Raw genomic sequence first — 18,171 nt, 5'->3', positions numbered from 1 at the left:
CATCTCATTGGGTCCTATGTACTTGTGCATGTTCAGGTTCCTCAGGTGGTGTCAAACTTTACCTCCTCCTATGATGGGAGGGACTTTATTCCCTATGAGTCCGTGCATTGAAGTTCAGGGGACTTGTGATATGAGTGAAGAGTGATTTCCAGTGAAAACACAGGCAAAAATCCTCGTTGAGTACCTCAGCCTTCTCCATGTCAGTTGTCACCAGATCCCCTGTCTCATTTATAGAATCACAGAATCATTAATGTTGGAAAAGACCTCTAGGATCATCAAGTCCAACCATCAACCCAACACAACCATGTCTCCTAAAACATGCCCTGAAGTGCCACATCTATACATTTTTTGAACACCTCCAGGGATGGTGACTCCACCACCTCCCTGGGCAGCCTGTTCCAGTGCCTGGCCACTCTCTCAGTAAAGAAATTTTTCCTAATATCCAGTCTGAACGTCCCCTGATGCAGCTTGAAGTTGTTTCCTCTCATTCTATCGCTAGTGACCTGGGAGAAGAGACCAACACCCACCTCACTACAACCTCCTATTAAACTCTCTTATTACTCAACACTGTGTAACTACATTCAAACAGTCTGTTGTGGCCAGGCCCTGGCATGGACTGATTGTGGCTGGGAGCCCTCTGGGTGAGAGCACCAGGCATGGGCCAATAACCCCTGAGTGAGCCACCATCAATTCAGTCACAAAGATGGTGACTTCCAGCACCTGTGCCCTGGCACTGCCTCATCAATGTGATCTTCGGAGAACTCCAGAGGGCAAAACCTGAGTCTGAGCTGCCACTGTGCGCAGAAGGAAATGTGGGCAGCCTAGAGGTGCTGCTGCTTTGGCATTGCCCTTGAGGCAATGTGTTCGGACTAGTGACACCAAGGCAGCCACAGCTCCTCCCAGTGAGGCCTGTCTGCAATGGTGGAGGTAAATCACGGAGTGGCTATGGCGAAGGGAGGGGTGGCGTCACAGAGCAGCACAGGTTTCATGGCTAGGACTTCTCAGGTGCCTTAAAGGTGCAATAAAGTCGCCTGAATTTCCCTTATTTTCAATTTCTCCTTGTGCAGGTAAGTTTACTAATCATTTAGTGAGTCATGCTCATTATCTCTGTACAAGAAAACTATTTAAGGATTCTTGGAAAGTGACTTTGGGTCAATGTGAACAATGAGGAATATGCCACCCAAAAGACTCCCAGGTCTGATGTCAGGGTCAAGTCAGGCTGAAGGGAGGAATGGACTTGCATTGCTTTCGCCCTGGATCTCTGCTCCAAACACTAGGCCATTGGGCACAGAAGTTGTGGCTGGCATCAGTGCCTTGCTTGACAAGACTGTCAGTCTTATTTGGCCATGACTACCTAACCCTCTGGGAGTCACAGGAGGTCTTGGAAAGATCTCCTCTGGACACAGCTCCTCACTTAGCTGGGTGTGCCAGCATGTGGGATCTGTGCTGGCCTGCCTCGCCCTCACCAGGTGCCCTGAGCCATGATTCCTCAGGCCACCCAAGTGCTCCAGTTTGTGATACCAGCCTCCCTGTGTCACCTTCACTGTCAGTGCTTTTTCTTCTCCTGGTTCCCTAGTAAGTGAAAGCAGCAGGTCTCAAGCAGTTGCAGTAAGAAGTTGCTTTTCTTCTGGAAATTCTAGAAATTCCTTCTGGATTTTACAGGAAAAGTACCTGAACTTATTTGTTAACAGTTGGCAATGCCATAGGTGGACTGCCCATGTGGCTGCCATGCATCCTACCACCTTGTCAGCAGGCCCCTCTATCCTGTCCCAAGAAGAAAGCCACTGCATACCTGCCCGTGCAGGGACACCACCTCCCTAGTAGCTGCTACTGCAGCGATGTACATCTCCATGCAATCCATGTGGCTGCTACCTCTCCACACTGAGCAACAGGATGTGCTTTGAATGTGAAAGTGGAATTGCTATGAGCTGGTTGGTACATTACTTGCTTACACCCCTGTAAGAGGTCAAAATGTAGTCAATGTTACCATCTTTAAATTAAGGCCTGTGGATGAACTGGACTTTTTAGGATCTCTCTGCAAAGATGTCCTTGCAAAACTCATTTTTCGTCATAAAATCAATTATTTCAAACCTTGTGTATGATCTTACCAGCATTTCACAGTCAGGTTAAAAATATATTATCACTTGAGAACAAAGCGTCATGGAAGAAACATGCAATCTGTTTTGCGGACTCAGGTAAGGCAGAGGTGGTTTATTTCTACAGCTGTAGGACAGAAGACAGAGCAACAGAATTTCAGCTTCTATTTATTTTAAAACAAAAATATTAGGGCTTATATACATTTCCAGCAGACAATAACTGCCTAGTGAAGGGGCCTGATGTGCAGAGCAGCATCTGCGTAGAAGGAAACTTTGTTCCAGCAGATGTCAGTAACCAAACCCGATGCTTAATACTGCCATGACGAAAGTGTAGAAAAAAGGAAATTAGAATATTGGGAAATGAGCCCGTTAGGGAGAAAACAGGAGAATGACCTTCCTTTTCAAATTGCTTGCATTCCCCCACACCTCTCTCACACAGCAGACTACAAAAGGACAATTAATTATTTACTTCTGTTAGGCTGCAACTAGATGAAGTAGAGGTTTTTAACTGAATATGTTCTGGATTTTGTCAGAGGCAACGTATTCTTTTACTACTATGATACAATTACGTAGATTTTTGGCTATGTCCTGCAAACACTGAAACTCATCTTTGCTCACCTGAGAGCAAGAGTGTGCTTATGCACATAATTCAAATAGTGAGTGCTGGCAAACTGCGTACTTGAGTGCACCTTTATGCTTTAAGCATGAATGGAACTGAAGTAGAAAATATACTCCTGGGAGTCATTCACACGTGTGTGTAAGGTAGGGCCTTCCTGTAAGATTTTGTTAGTTTTATTACCAGGTGGTTGTTGGTTTTTTTTTAAAAAGTACCTCCCTTAGTGTTGTCAAGCTTTTCATCAAGCTAAACAAGAGAGTAAATCTGAAAATAAGGGTGCTGGAAAAAATGCTAGCATGCCGTATTTGCAGCTTAACCCTGTAAGAGGTACAAAAAAAACCTTAAAACCAATTGCATTTCCCACTGGTATAGGACATACATTGACATAAACTGTAGGGACAGAGAGCACAAGCAGTTCAACAAGCTGTATGGCACATTCTGAGCTCCATGGAGCAAGAGGGCTGGAGGTCATTGTCGGGAGACGGCAGATACACATAGACTTCTGGTACTTGGTTCATAAGTCTTCCTTTCCATGCCCACCTTGTGTTTCAGAACAGAAATTGCATTTCCCATCAGTTTTCCACTCTTAAATTCCCAACAACTGCCGGAGGAACAGCTAGCAGAGGTAAGTGGCTGGCATCTCACACTCTAGGGTAGTGAGGACCTGCAGGTCAGATATTGAAATGGTCAATGCATCTTCATATTATGCCATAGGTGACCTTAGAGTGGAGTTGTGCTGGTTTGTATCACATTACTGCTTGAGTGGGCTTGGAGGGATACTTGCAGGGGAAGTTAAGAGATTAACCGTGGTTTCAGAGAGAAGGAGCCTGAAATCATTACTAGTAGCAAACTAAGAAACCTTTGAATTTTTTTAATACTGGGATACTTTCTGTGCTGGCTGATGGAAGGCTGAGAAAAGCTTTCAGGAGGAAAGAGGAAAGATGCTAAAGGGAAGGTTTTCAGGTGTGAAATGCTCTGGAAGTTCTGATATTGCCTGCATACTTACTTACATTCTTACATACTGACTATCTCCATGGGGAAAGAATCACATCCACAAAGAGGAAAGGTCCAGGGACTGGAAGTGTGGAAGGGAAAATAGCTGGTGAATATCTGGTGAAAGGTCTGGAGCACAAATCTTATGAGGAGTGGCTGAGGGAACTGGGGGTGTTTAGCCTGGAGAAGAGGAGGCTGAGGGGAGACCTTATCGCTCTCTACAACTACCTGAAAGGAGTTTGTAGCGACTTGGGTGTTGGTCTCTTCTCCCAGGTCACTAGTGATAGAATGAGAGGAAATGGCCTCAAGCTGCATCAGGGGAGGTTTAGTTTGGATATTAGGAAAAATGTCTTCATTGAAAGAGTGGTCAGGCATTGGAAGAGGCTGCCCAGGGAGGTGGTGGAGTCACCATCCCTGGAGGTGTTCAAAAAACGTGTAGATGTGGCACTTCAGGGCATGTTTTAGGAGACATGGTAGTATTGGGTGGACAGTTGGACCTGATGATCCTGGAGGTCTTTTCCAACCTTAATGATTCTATGATTCTGTGATAGGGAATAATCACAGGTAAGTGCGACAGTTTGGAATTTGCCAAGAAGACACAAACTAAGATTACAAACTAAGCAGGTGAGAGAGAGAAAGGGAGCCAACTAGAGGGAACTAGAAGGAAAACTGAAAGCTTAACGTTCTGTTATGTAGAGAGATAGCTCTAAAAGCAACGATAAGCAGGCAACACCCCATTCACAACCTTCTCTTTGCCTCACATGGAGATGGCAGGAGCTGCTGATGTTAGCCAAAGAAAGATGGTTGCTTATTTTCACTGAATACCACAGTGTTGTTTTGGTTTTGCTTAGGCAAGGTCTCGCATTTGTTATTCAGTCATGTAAGAAACTGCTGGCAAGAATGCATCACGGTAAAAAAATTTCAAGCTCAGTAGCACTGGGAACACCTGCTGGATTCTAGGTAACCCACTTGCTCTTCAAAATGTTTGGGAAACGCCTAATGGCCTTCATATACCTGAAGCCAAGTGTTAAGTCAGCATGAGGATCACTGGACATTTTCTTTCTTTTAATTTCTCTCTTCCCTCTGCAAGGATATCTTTTGTAAACATATTCCTGGGTTTATAAGATGGTTGCATTGCACACTTATCCTGCCAAGTTCAGAGGGTGTAATTCAGTGTGGAGAAATGTTTCATGGGACATAATGTGTGAGCTGCACTTTTCAAGTATGCTGAACACAGGCAGCGTCAGTTTGGAAAAACAGCAACAAATGGGAGCTTTGTTTTAAATAATATGAAACACCAGAGCTGCACTTTGTTTCTGCAGCAAGGCAGGACTGGGTATATCCCAACAGGTCTCGTTAGCCACAGATACGACTGAAAAAAGAAAATTTTTTTAAAAATGCATACCTCATGGTTTTAATAGAAGGGGCTAAGTGGAAACAAGCTGGTGGGCAACTGCAGCAGCTGGGGTGAATATACACTCCTAAGTTATTAGGGTATCTTTGACATTTCCCCTAGTTTTAACTCCTGGGTGGCCAATTTGAACCTAGATATTCTTAAAAGATCAGATGCCTTCAGGCATGCAAGATACAAATGACACTTCTATAGCATTTTCCAAAATACTTTACAAGTTCAGTGAAGTGACATTTCCAAAAGTCCTGTTACGTTAGGAGACAGACTGTATTGTATTCTTCACTTTTATTTAGGCTAGTAACTGTGTTGAGAGGACTTGCCTGAAACCTTGGTGGATACCTGTGATAGGGTAAGAAATGTCAGTGTTGCGATAAATCACCCTCTGAAGATTTCTACTCCTCTCTCCTACCCCTAAGGGAAGATTGAAGGGGCTGGCTTCTAAATTTTTAACTGCCTTGGTTGTGACAGCATCATTTCGAGTACTTTGGATACTGGCTGTAGCTCAAGTACGTAGTGAGGGATTCCTCCTGAATTTAGACCTATTCAAAGGAGACTAGACAGCTAGACTAGATGTAGGTGTCTACAAAGTTAGGTGAGATGATTTTTCCCAAGCTGTCTACACTGTGATTAACATTCATGCTTGAACTCATGTTTCCTTACCTTGCAGTCCTATGACACAGTGAATGTCAAGTCCTTTTAGGCATAGTCACTAGATCTGGGATATATCCTAGAGTTTATCATGGCCAGGCCTACAAATAATTAATCCAGCCAATCTACGTAAGAGTGAGTTTGGGTTTGTGAAACACTACCAGATGCACTTGGGTACACAAGTCTATGCAGGGAAAGCTTCAATCTCCCACCTTGTCCTAGATTCTGTGTCATAAGTCATGTCTGTCCAACAATGACAGAAACACTGTTTCCAGAAGTGCGGTTTGACCTTTTACTCTTAAAAAAACCTGTGCTAACAGCAAACATCAGCACTCCCAGAAGCCTAGAGGGGAAAGCAGTCACTTCTCAAGCAAGCAAATAAAATATTCTCATGCAGCATTCTGTTTCATGATAAAATATGAATAAATTACTTCAGGCTGGATGTTAACAGAAGGCTAAATGTGGGCAGCTTGTGCTTCTACAGTGACACCAAGAGTGGGCTTCTGCTGCACTGTCATGGTTTTAGTTGGGATAGAGTTAATTTTCTTCACTGCAGCTGGCATAGTGCTGTGCTTTGGACTTAGTATGAAAGCAATGTTGATAACACACCGATGTTTTGGTTGTTGCTGGGTAGTGCTTGTACTAGTCAAGGACTTTTGCGGCTTCCCATGCTCTGCTGGGTGCACAAGAAGGCGGGAGGGGAGGTGGCACAGCTAAGAGAGTGGATTCAAACTGGCCAAAGGGATATTCCATATCATGTATCGTCATGCCCGGTATGTTAACTGGGAGGAGCTGGCCGGGGGAGGGAGGCAGCAATCGTGGCTCGGGGACCAGCAGCGTCGGTCAGTGGGTGGTGAGTGGTTGTATCGTTTGTGTTTTCTGGTTTTTTTTCCCCTTTTTCCCTTTTCCTTTTTATTATATTATCATTATTGTTATTACTATAATAATTATTATTATCATTATTATTTTATTTTAATTATTAAACTGTTCTTATGTCTCAACCCATGAGTTTTCTTAATTTTGCTCTTCGATTCTCTCCCCCATCCCACAGGGGTGGAGGGAGTGAGCAAGCAGCTGCGTGGTGTTTAGTTGCCAGCTGAGGCTGAACCACGACATGCACCTAGCACAGACACCTGGGGCTCTCTGTGACACCTCTGCAGGTCTGGTCATCGTGCCATGGCACATGCCGCAGAGCCGGGCTCTCTGGAGCAGAAGCTGGAGGCCGGGGGACACCCTGGAACATGCACAGTGGTGTGGACACCTCTGCGTAGGTGACTGGGCCCCCACTGCAGGCTTTCAGAGGCTGGAGAGGAGAACGTCCCAAAGTGTAAGATGGAGACAGAGGGGAATAAGAAAGAAAAGAGCCTGAAACAGAAGGCTGAGCCTACAGGATGTGCTGTCAGTGAGAAGCCTGCTTCTGTGAAGCATGGCTCTCCTCATGTGCTGTATAGGGTACAGAGTGTTCCATTTGGGGACTAGGCACCTCCTAAAAGACAAGATGGTGCAGTGGTGACTGTTTTGATGCCTCATCATTATGTGGTTCTAGCTCTAAATAAATAATCAAGCTTATTTTATTGTCAAGCATAGAACACATTGGTCTAACGGGCACCAGTGGTGGAGACTGATGGGATGAGGATAATTTTCAGCTACAGAGCAGCAAAGTACATCTACAGGAAGGACCTGAAGGAGAGAGCCCCCTGTACCGTAACAACTAATTTTTTTGTTTGATAGACTACAATTCATAGAACCTCCCTGTGTAATACGAGAAGAATATCCCAGCCCACAGTTACATTCAGGGTGATTCAGCAGATTTTTGTCTAGCACGTTGACCTTGCCTTCAGGTGATGTCTACAACAGTATTAATCAGCTAGGTTAGGCCGGCAGGATGGTGCATGGAACTTTATGCTGTATTGACTCTTTGAAGTTAACAGAGTTATCAGAAGAAAGCAGTCAGCAGTGCAGAGGGCAGTTTGTCTTCTGATGCTGCTCTTCATTCACTGCCTCCTACAGTTGTCTTTGGTGTGCATTTTCACCAGGTCAAATTCAGGGAAACTTTTTTTGACAAAAACAGAAGAAAACCTTCTATGTCCAGGAATAAAGTGGCTGGAGAGCTGCCTGGTGGAGAAGGACCTGGGGTGTTGGTTGAGAGCCAGCCGAGCCAGCAGTGTGCCCAGGTGGCCAAGAAAGCCAGCAGCATCCTGTCTTGTATCAGGAATAGTGTAGCCAGCAGGAGCAGGGAGGTGATTGTGCCTCTGTACTTGGCACTGGTGAGGCTGTACCTTGAATGTTGTGTTCGGTTTTGGGCCCCTCAGTACAAGAGGGACATTGAGTTGCTGGAGTGTGTCCAAAGAAAGGCAACGAAGCTGGTGAAGAGTCTGGAGAGCGGGTCAAATGAGGAGTGGCTGAGGGAGCGGGGGGTGTTTAGCCTGGAGAAGAGGAGGCTGAGGGGAGACCTTATCGCTCTCTACAACTACCTGAAAGGAGGTTGTAGTGAGGTGGGTGTTGGTCTCTTCTCCCAGGTCACTAGCAATAGAATGAGAGGAAATGGCCTCAAGATGCATCAGGGGAGGTTTAGATTGGGTATTAGGAAAAATGTCTTCATTGAAAGAGTGGCCAGGCACTGGAACAGGCTGCCCAGGGAGGTGGTGGAGTCACCATCCCTGGAGGTGTTCAAAAAACGTGTAGGTGTGGCACTTCAGGGCATGTTTTAGGAGACATGGTAGTGTTGGGTGGACAGTTGGACCTGATGATCCTGGAGGTCTTTTCCAACCTTAATGGTTCTTTGATTCTGTGAGTCTATGAACGAAATTAAACAGAAAAAGTCTCCTGAGGGAATGTCTCCCATCACTAAGGAAGGGAAGGAAGCTTATGAAGAATTCCAGCTGAATTAGTTAAAAATAGAAATAAAAAACTATAAAATACTACAGTAAAATTTTGATTGCTATCACAGTATTTTTTTAAACCTTGGGAGCTTTTAGCTCTTATGATTATTTTTAACTAGCAGGTTGCCAAACAATGAAAATAGGAAGCATACAGTTTTTTGCTGGCACAGATGTTCCCGATGACCATGACCTCTCGTGACTCTTACATTGGTGCATAGTCAGCATTTGTCAGGAATTTATTTTCTGTAGGTGAGAAGTGACTTAACAGACCTAATTGGTTTTATTTGTTTAAGAAATAGGAGTTTCCCATTGGCAGAGAACTGTTTGGCATTCTTTTTGTGGGAGGGGCTACAGACCTGTATATTTTGAGGCAAAGCCACTGAGAGCTTAGAGTGAGTTATTCTGTGTCCAAGGTAAGCTTTTTGGATTTTGGACATGTATAGGGAATTAGTGTACTTAAAACTAAGTGAATGGGTTTTATGGATTAAATACTTATATGTACTTTCTTTACTAACATGGTTATGTGCATCACATGTTAAATTACTAATCAACTGCTTCCTAGGTGTACAAATTTAAGAAAAAGAACCATAGGTCTCAGAAATGTGGAGTGCTTCCTCTCACCCCCTTCCTCCTATCGTAGAGAAGATTACATGTTATTTACAAGGGGAATATGGAGGTTTTTTAGCCATTTTCTTTTTGCTTCTTTTAATGCTTCAGCTTTATTGTTGTCATGGCATTAATAACTGTGAAGCTAGTATAAACTAGGGACTGTCTACATGTTTTCTGCTGATGTGCACACACTGGTTCTGAGTGGGGAGGGCAACAGTCTGTCTAGAAACTGTTGTTGCTTTAAATTCCATCAGAGTTGGAATTGGACCGAGCAGGCATTGCACTTTGGCTCTGTCTGTGGTAAAGGCAAATCTAATGTCACCAGAGACAAAATTAAATTCCATGTATTCGGGCGTTTGCCTAAAGCAATGAGAGGAGCGGGGAGTGTTGTAAATGAGACTGAATGCTTAAAATGGGGGGGAAAAATCCTTCCCATCATGTTATAATGGCACAAAGAGGCTGCTGGAGAAAGCACAGCAATTGCTGAGTTTATAACGTGTATCTGATTAAACAGTAAACTGTATCCTGAGATAATGCCAAAATAAACAGAGCAGTGTATCTCACACACCCTGTTTTTTGGTCAGAGCAAAATGCTTTGGCATGCAAATGGGTTTTGATTTGCTTGTTCTCTGACATGGGCCAACCGCTCCCAGTACAGAATTCTGCTTAACTAAACTGCACACATAAAAGACATCTTGAGGCAAAATGATAAAATGCAGTCTCTCAGTATAGTCTTTTACCTACTCTACTAATTTGATGAGAGTCTTGGACCATAAATCATTGGTTTTAAACAAAACTTTGAACAATGCTTGAGAACCAGTTAAAGACTCAAAGCTAGCATTCTGAATCCTTATTTTGCAAAATGTACTTCTTTATTCCAGGTAGTAAGAAATCAGGCACATAGAACCATGTCTGGGAAACCCAAGCTGTACTACTTCAATGGACGAGGACGAATGGAATCAATTCGATGGCTATTAGCAGCAGCCGGGGTTGAGGTTTGCATCTGTTTTTTATACCAAGAGCATGTGACAAATATGTATTTTTACTGTTCCTTATAAAAAATGTGACTGGCCAGCAGTTTCAAGCTCTACATTTAATACATTGCTGACCAAGCCAACAATGACCGCTAACTTACCCTAAGCAGGGGGACGAGTTCCCGTTTCACATCCAAGCACCATGTGCCAAGCCTACTGGTAACACCACAAATGCCTTTCCTCTCCCCTGTAGCTAGTGAAAGAAAAAATTTAAAACCATAGCAGCAGAACTTGGCTCCTTACCTTCTGATCACAGGGGTTGAGCACTTTTGATTCTGAAGACCTTCAGTTAAATCCCATGTCCAAAATAGCAAAAAATTATTATGCCTACTACAATGTAGCTTGCCCCTGAAGGTACTGTATATTATAAAACACGAAGTAATTGTTTTTACCTCTAATGGTTTCTGATATTGAACTAGAGAAGGAGTGGGGGGATCGGTGTGTTTTAAGAGCTCTGAGTGGTGATAGGCAATGTACCAGAAAGCTGCACAGAGCACATGACCTCTTCTCTTCATCCCTCTTTTTGCCAGCTTGTGGCAAAGGAGCTATACCACAGTTCTGCTGCTGCAGTGTGAATTTACCTATCCTCCTCTCTCCCTGCACCATCTCTTGCCAGTACTGACAACAGAAGCAGCATGGTCATCGTTTGCTCAGCAGACAGTGTTTTGTGCCTTTCAGTCACCTCAGCTTTAGCCAAAATCTTACCAGCGTAAAAATGTGTGAGGGAAGAGAAGAGCATGTGACGGAGGCAAAGTAAATTCTTAAAGATATCACCTCCAAATCTGATTTTTTTTTTAAATAAAATTCCCCAAAACACAGCACACTGCTCTCTTGTCTCATGCAAAGCAGAAGCTAAAACGTCCAGTGACAACAGAATTTTTCTTCTGTATTTCCTGCAGTTTGAAGAATGTTTTCTGGAAACAAAGGATGATCTGATAAAGTTACAGAAGGGTAAGTTTCCTTCACTTTTTAATAATTAAATAATAATCAGAATTGTTTGTCTTAGAGCACCTAAGAAGCCTTATGTCTCTTAAAAAGAAAATCTAGACTGGATTGTACATGAGGTATCACAGATGCACACTGCAGTGTGTTAGATGGCATCATCCACACATTGCTTGACTGAATCACAGAAGGGCTGAGGTAAGAACGGACCTCTCGAGATTGTCTGCTCCACCTCCCCTCTTCAAGGAAGGCCACCTAGAGCCAGTTTCCCAGGGCAGTGTCCAGTTGGGTTTTGTGTATCTCCAAGGATGGAGACTGCATAGCCTCTCTGGGCAACCCATGCCAGTGTCCAGACACTCTCACAGTAAAAAAACCCCTTTCCTTAAGTTCAGATGATTGACTCTCCTTTGTTTCAGTTTGTGCCCATTGCCTCCTGTCCTACCACAATACAGGTTTTTGTCATCAGATCATCTTGAAATTCATTAGCATTTTAGGTTGCCTAAAAAGTTGATGTTTTATAATCTGTATGAAACCAGAGTTCCAGATTTCTGAGTTTAACCTGTACCTCTGATGAGGTCCTGTTTCCCAAGGCAACTACTCACCTTGCTGTCTCTAGCTTCCATCTTTGTGAACATGATACTCACGTTCCCTCCAAACCAAATTACATTTCTGTGCTCTTCTGGTTTGCTAGGCTTTTCAAAGAAGTCTGAGCTAGGGTGGGCATTTGCAGTCCTGCTCTCCTTTGGGAACAATGCCTTGATCCCCCTGCCACCTGCACACATTCAAAAAGAATTTTGAGACTCAACCATAAATGAAAATGTCCTCTTAATAGCAGACAGTTTCTCTGCATGATTGCCTAACAGTTAATACAAAGACAGACGTAGCTGAACAGTTATCTGAGTCAAGAAATATGATTCCATAAAGCAAATACTCTGACTCGCTTCTCTGACCAGTTCTTGAAGGTATTTTGACTTCTTCCTTGCTAGAATAAGGCTTCTGCAGACTAGTAAGGGATTTATATGGCTATAGCCTCACACCAAGTGATATTTGGCTCTTGCAGGAATCTCAGGAAACCCACCCATTATTCCCTGCTTCATGCCCGTACAGATGTGTGCAATTGTATGAAGTCAACACAGTAATCACAAAGATATTATATGCATTTATATTCACGTTATATGTTGACAAGCCCTTAAATAGTCCAGATTTGTATAATACCAAAACATGACAGAAACTGGCTGGGTCTGATCCTTCAGTCCTTCTCACCTGTATTAACCTCCATAAAAATAATTTGAGTTAGGGCCATGCAGTGCAGGGTTTGTCTTTTTCAGTGTATGACTGCTGAAAGTTCTGCATTTGGGAGCTTCCTCAGATTTGAATAAACTTCAAGAAGCTGATTTCTATAATATTAGGTTATTAACATGTCAGTAAGAAATAGTTCTTGGTTTCCTGGTAAGTGTTTTCCATACCTTGTTGTGAGGATGAGGAAGACTGCCTCTGAAAGGGTTGTCAAGCACTGGAAGAGGCTGCCCAGGGAAGTGGTTGAGTCACAGTCCCTGGAGGTATTTAGATGATGTGCAGATGTGGCACTTAGGGATATGGTTTGGTGGTGGACTTGGCAGTGTTAGGTTTATGGTTGGACCCAATGATCTTAACGGTCTTTTCCAACCTAAATGATGCTGTGATTCTAAATAAAAAATAATACATGTGTTACTTTGCCAAACACCCACTAATGGTTCTCAATGAGAGACTGAATGTCTCCTTGTCTCGTCCCCTTTTCCCTAGATGGATCCCTCCTGTTTCAGCAAGTGCCAATGGTGGAGATCGATGGAATGAAGATGGTGCAGAGCAGGGCCATTAGCAACTACATAGCAATGAAGTACAACCTCTACGGGAAGGACCTGAAGGAAAGAGCCCTGTACTGTAACAGTACCACCTTTGTTAGACTACAGTTCATGCTACCTTTCTGTGTACTCAAGAATATCCCAGTGCACAGTCAGATTCAGGGTGATCCAGCAGCTTTTAGTGTAGCATGTGATGACTGTGACTGCAGGTGATGTCTACAACAGTAATAACCAGCTAGATGAGATAGGCAGCATGGTGCAAGGGAGTTTATGAAGGTCAAAGGTCAATACAGTTATCAGAAGAAAGCAGTCAGGAGCACAGAGGGCAGACTGTCTTACTGATGCTGCTTTTTCATTTTGATGCTGCAGTTGTCAGCAGCAGGCATTTTCACCACATCAAATTCAGGGAAAAGTCTTTGATGGAAACAAAAATCTTTTCTCTCTAATAACCAGGAATTAGAATTAAATAATAACTGGTTATTAGACAGGGCTCTTAGGGCACATGGTTTGACCTGAAGAATTTTTAAATGCTTGAAGTTAATTAGCACTGGTAAGCACACATCAAGATACTTGTTAGGAATTGTACAGACCCACTGTTTAACTTGCCATGTCTGATTGGATATTTAACACCAGTTTGGATTACACACATGCCAATTTTGTACTCAGGTTGAAAAATACTTAATACAGAGAAGTATTACCCCTAGTGAGAAATGGAAGGGGTACAGTTTTTCAGTTTTTGGTTAGGCACTTTGCACTTGTCTTCCACCCACGCTCCCCCTGCCAAGCTACTGCAACCCGGGGGGAGCTGCTCCATGCTATGTATGCTGGATAGAAGAGGCGGAGAGTTCCAAACATCTCAGTGGGGTTATGCCAGTAGCTACCGCGCTATTCAGACCTACTGTGTTTGACATGATCAACTGGATCTATTCCTTTCAGAATTGATATGTATGTGGAAGCAGTGAGAGATCTGAACGAGTTACTCATGACCCATGCTTTCCAACCGGCAGATAAAAAGGAGCAACATTTTGCTACTATTGTGGACAAGGCCACAAACAGATACTTCCCAGTCTATGAGAAGGTACGTGGTAAAGATGTAGTAGCTTAATTAATATTGTTTTCCTGAAACTCCATCCTGGATCTACACAAACAATTTTTATTGAAGAAAACAGAGAAGAAAAATTACCACTTAAATATAAAAGCTATGGTTTTGGTGGGGCTGGGATGAGGACTGAGACAGGGCACTACAGAGGGGACAGAAAGCACCTCACATGTGGGAGAGATGCAGAGCTGCAAAAACCCAGGACACACTGAGCTCCCCAAATGTCCATGTCTCAGTCTGTATGTTGTTTCAGACAAAAGATACTATAGCGTCAGTTTTTACATAAAGTTTCCTTGTGAAGTGGAGAACCTTCTCTACCATACATGCTGTGTAAAAAGCATTACAGCTCCTTTTGTAACAAAAGGGAGGATTGATTAGCTGGGTGTCAAGATGTTGCGTCCCAGCCTGAGAGGAGGGAGAGTGACCAAGGTTCTAATGATCCCCTCAGACTAAATTAAGGTGAAACGACACCAAACAATCAACTAAACATTTTATTTCAATGCAGAAGTAACTTGAATTTGAAAAGGCAACTTGAACTTGAAAACATGGAAAAGCATTGATGGTGGGGGTTCTTATTAGGAATATTTGTAAAAGAGAGGAAAAGAAAGCAGGGGGGGACAGAGAAAGGAAAAAAGGAAGAGGGAGAGAGGGAAAGATAGGGAGATATCATCACCCTTGGATCCAGCGCTGATGACAACAGATGTGATGATCCTCTGCTGGCGGGTGCGCACCAGCCACTTTATTGTAGTGTCTTTTATAGTCCAAGCCCCGCCTTCAGGTATGCCTCCTGTGAGCTTATATGGTTCTTGTTCCAGAAATTTTGTGATCTTCTGCGCAGGTGCCATTGTGAGAGGTGGTGGCGAGGGGTCTTCCGGGCAGTCATAAGCCCCTTCCTCAAATAAACTTTGTATGACCTCAGCAAGTTGCTATGTGATGCCCAGCAGAACCTGGGACTGCGCATCCTCCGACGTGCCCCATCATGCCTTGTGTCCATCAATTTCCCACCTACAGTTCACTACATCCCTCTTTATACCAATGTTTGAGACATAACTCTTTCAGTTCCTTACACAAGACCATGAAGCACAGGTTACATGGGGAGGGCTCCCAACGCAGTATTCCCCAAATTGAAGAGGAAACAGGTGAGAAGTAAGAGAGCTGCCCGTAATTTGGAAGAGTCCAAGATACTATTATTATGGCCTGTGCTGAACTTAAGCCTCTTCTAAACTTTGTATAGGCATTTGCAGTGATGGCTGTATCCCATAAAGCTTAGCCTTCAACACAGCAGTGCTGATTACATGAGTACAACCGAGCTGCCAGAAAGAAATGGAGAAGAGAAAGGACTGATAAATTATGCCAGTGTGGTCAGATCACTCATTTGTACTACGCATGTTCTTACTGCATTTCCTTCTTTCACGGATAACTCCATGCAGTGTATGGCCTTGCTTTGAAGATGCCATATCAAGTCACATGGAGAAAAAAAAAAATCACATCTGTTTCTGGTTCTCTGTTTTTAGGTTTTGAAAGACCGTGGACAAGAGTTTCTTGTTGGCAACCAATTTAGCAGGGCAGATGTGCAATTACTTGAAACCCTTTTAATGGCAGAAGAGTGCAAGCCTGATATACTTGCCAATTTTCCTCACTTGCAGGTAATTGAATAGGCAGTTTTAAAAGACAATGAATCAAAGCAGGACCACTGATTTAAACTGGCTGAGAAATATGGGAGAGTGGGAGGGTGAGGAAAAAAGTGAAAGACAAAATCAAAATAAAATATCCTAAGTACTTTTAGCCAGCCTCAAAAACTGATGGTTATTGCTGCCTTCTGTCACTATAGCCACAGAAGCATAAGAGGATGAAGCATATAGATTCTTCTGCAGGATCAAGCCATAATGCTACTTTTAGAGCATGGATAATATCTAAATGTCTGACAGTGACCATGGTTCTTAAGCACAGTGCTGTTTTGGTTTTGTTTTGTAGAGTTTTAAAGCAAGAATAAGCAATATCCCCACAATAAAGAAATTTCTGCAGCCTGGCAGCCAGAGGAAACCACCACTACATGAAAAAGATGTACCAAAACTGATGAAAATTTTCCACTGAGCAGCAACCTAAACACACAGAAACTGTATTTCACTGTCTTTGTGTTTGCTGAGAGGGGAAAAGTGAAATTAATTAAAATAGTGAAAAGGTTTTTGCTCTCTTTCTTTAGCTACAGGACTAGTTTTAGCCTACTGCAAACAATTCCAAGGTAAATCCACATAAGCATACCAGCAAATGAAATAGTTCACTGTATAAGGGGGTACACTGGACAACACAGGATGTCTTAAATTACTTAAGAGAATACCTGAAATAAAGTCTTACTATTGACACTCAAAACCAGTTTGTTCAATGACTTCTTGCTGCTACGTATATACCTAAGGGGTCTCTGGTTCTGTCTTTCTGGCATTCCCAAGAGCTGCTGGAAAATGAGGAGAGCTTAGCCCAAACAGCTGGTGACATATCTGTTCTGGGAAATGCCAGGAAAAGCCTTCAGGTTCTGGTTTGATGGGGATAACAGGTTTGGATTCAGCTTTCCTCTGAACTTATCTTAGAGTATGCTGGGACCAGAGGTCCTACTGCACCGCTGTTTTGTCACTAGATGTTTAAACTCTTGTACTGTAGCTTCACTGATATTTTGTTTAACAAAAGGTCTACTGCAGCAGCTAAAAGTGCTTTGCAGACTAGAATGAGTAATGAATGCTTGTTACCGACTGTAAAGTTGAAAACTTATTGTTTGAGGAAGGAATCAGCCTGGTGTCAGGTGCTAGTGAGACCTTGAAATGTAGGACTTCGTGTTAACTTATGTCACTTTATATTAAACTCCGTTAAATATAAGTTGTACGTAAGTTGTATGTTATAATAATTTAAATCAAGCTCTACTACTGTGAGGCTAGCAAGACAGTTGAACACATAAATATGTATATTATTTAAACACAAAATCAACAAAGTATGTAAATGCAACAGCCAGTGTCCTAAAATCAACTAATGCTCTGGTACTGGCAGTTTTAAGCTGGGCAAACTCAGGGCACTAAAATTCTTGCTAACACCGACAGTTTCATTGTAAGAAATGCCATGCAGCAGTGCACATTGAGAGTTGTTTCAACAGCTGTTTTCCTCCCACCTGAATGAAGCATTGAGGCAGCATAGGCAGTTGCTGAGCACTGTCAGAAACTCGAGCAGGAAACTTTGGCCGTGGCTGCTGACTCTGCTGTGTGGTTTTAGGGGCCTGCGCACGCAGCCCAGGTGTGCCCCTGGCCCGCCAGCAGCTCGGCACCCCTCATGCAGGCGCTGCGGCCCAGGCCTCTCCCCCAGTCACGCCATCACTGTGACCCCGCTGCCGCTTCAGCGGCCTCAAAGCCTTTCTCCTGCCCCTGGTGTCCCAGCCACTGTGTCCCTCTGAGGCACAGCCGCGGCACCCCACCGCCCTCGAAGCCAACCTGGTGGCAAATGTCGCTTCACAACGTTTTCCCCAAAAGCGGGTTTGTACTCCCAGCATGCAAAATGCCAAACTACACACAGAACGACAGAACGGAGGTATTTTATTCATTTCATTTTTGCGCAAAGATGGGTGCTAGGTGGTAACTCCACAAAGCTAGCACACTGCACCAGGAAAATGCAAGTATTTATACAATTAAATGTGTCAGTAACAGCCACTATTCATGCCCCCCCAGCTGATCATGGGTTAGTTTCTTTCTCGCTTCGTGGTAAAGGTACAGCTCCCTTTAAATTCACTACACATGCTCAGAGAGCAAGGGGTTTATTTGAGCAGGGGGTTTTCTGGCTTATGGGTGTGATTTTTAGTATTATAATGAGGCTGGTTCAACTAAAGGGCACTTCTAGTTCTCATCAACATCCTAATTAGTTATCCTCCGTGACTATATACTTTATCACCCAGCTTTCGGTGTCTTCTGAGGTGGGATGTTCCTTTTTATCAGTTTCTCAGTTCTTCAAGGATATAGTCGTAAAA

The 18,171-nt window shown here is 43.4% G+C and overlaps 1 protein-coding gene across 2 annotated transcripts; it reads left to right on the top strand.

The window, feature by feature from the left end:
• The first annotated feature begins 6,558 nt into the window (after positions 1-6,558).
• Positions 6,559-16,541, top strand: LOC142054413 (glutathione S-transferase-like). Of its 2 annotated transcripts, none has more exons than XM_075086951.1 (7): positions 6,559-6,606; positions 10,137-10,250; positions 11,189-11,240; positions 13,014-13,146; positions 14,009-14,150; positions 15,686-15,817; positions 16,146-16,541. In XM_075086951.1, exons 2-7 carry the CDS (start codon positions 10,164-10,166, stop codon positions 16,263-16,265), a joined length of 666 nt encoding a protein of 221 aa, XP_074943052.1. In that variant the 5' UTR covers positions 6,559-6,606; positions 10,137-10,163; the 3' UTR covers positions 16,266-16,541. The 2 variants fall into 2 exon arrangements, with proteins under 2 accessions (XP_074943052.1, XP_074943051.1); XM_075086950.1 differs by lacking the exon at positions 6,559-6,606 and adding an exon at positions 8,973-9,059.
• The last annotated feature ends 1,630 nt before the right edge of the window (positions 16,542-18,171 follow it).

This window comes from Phalacrocorax aristotelis, chromosome 3 (assembly GCF_949628215.1).
Source record: "Phalacrocorax aristotelis chromosome 3, bGulAri2.1, whole genome shotgun sequence".
Lineage (NCBI taxonomy): Eukaryota > Metazoa > Chordata > Aves > Suliformes > Phalacrocoracidae > Phalacrocorax > Phalacrocorax aristotelis.
The sequence above is the reverse complement of the archived record's forward strand: the minus strand, read 5'-3'. Positions and strand labels throughout refer to the sequence as shown.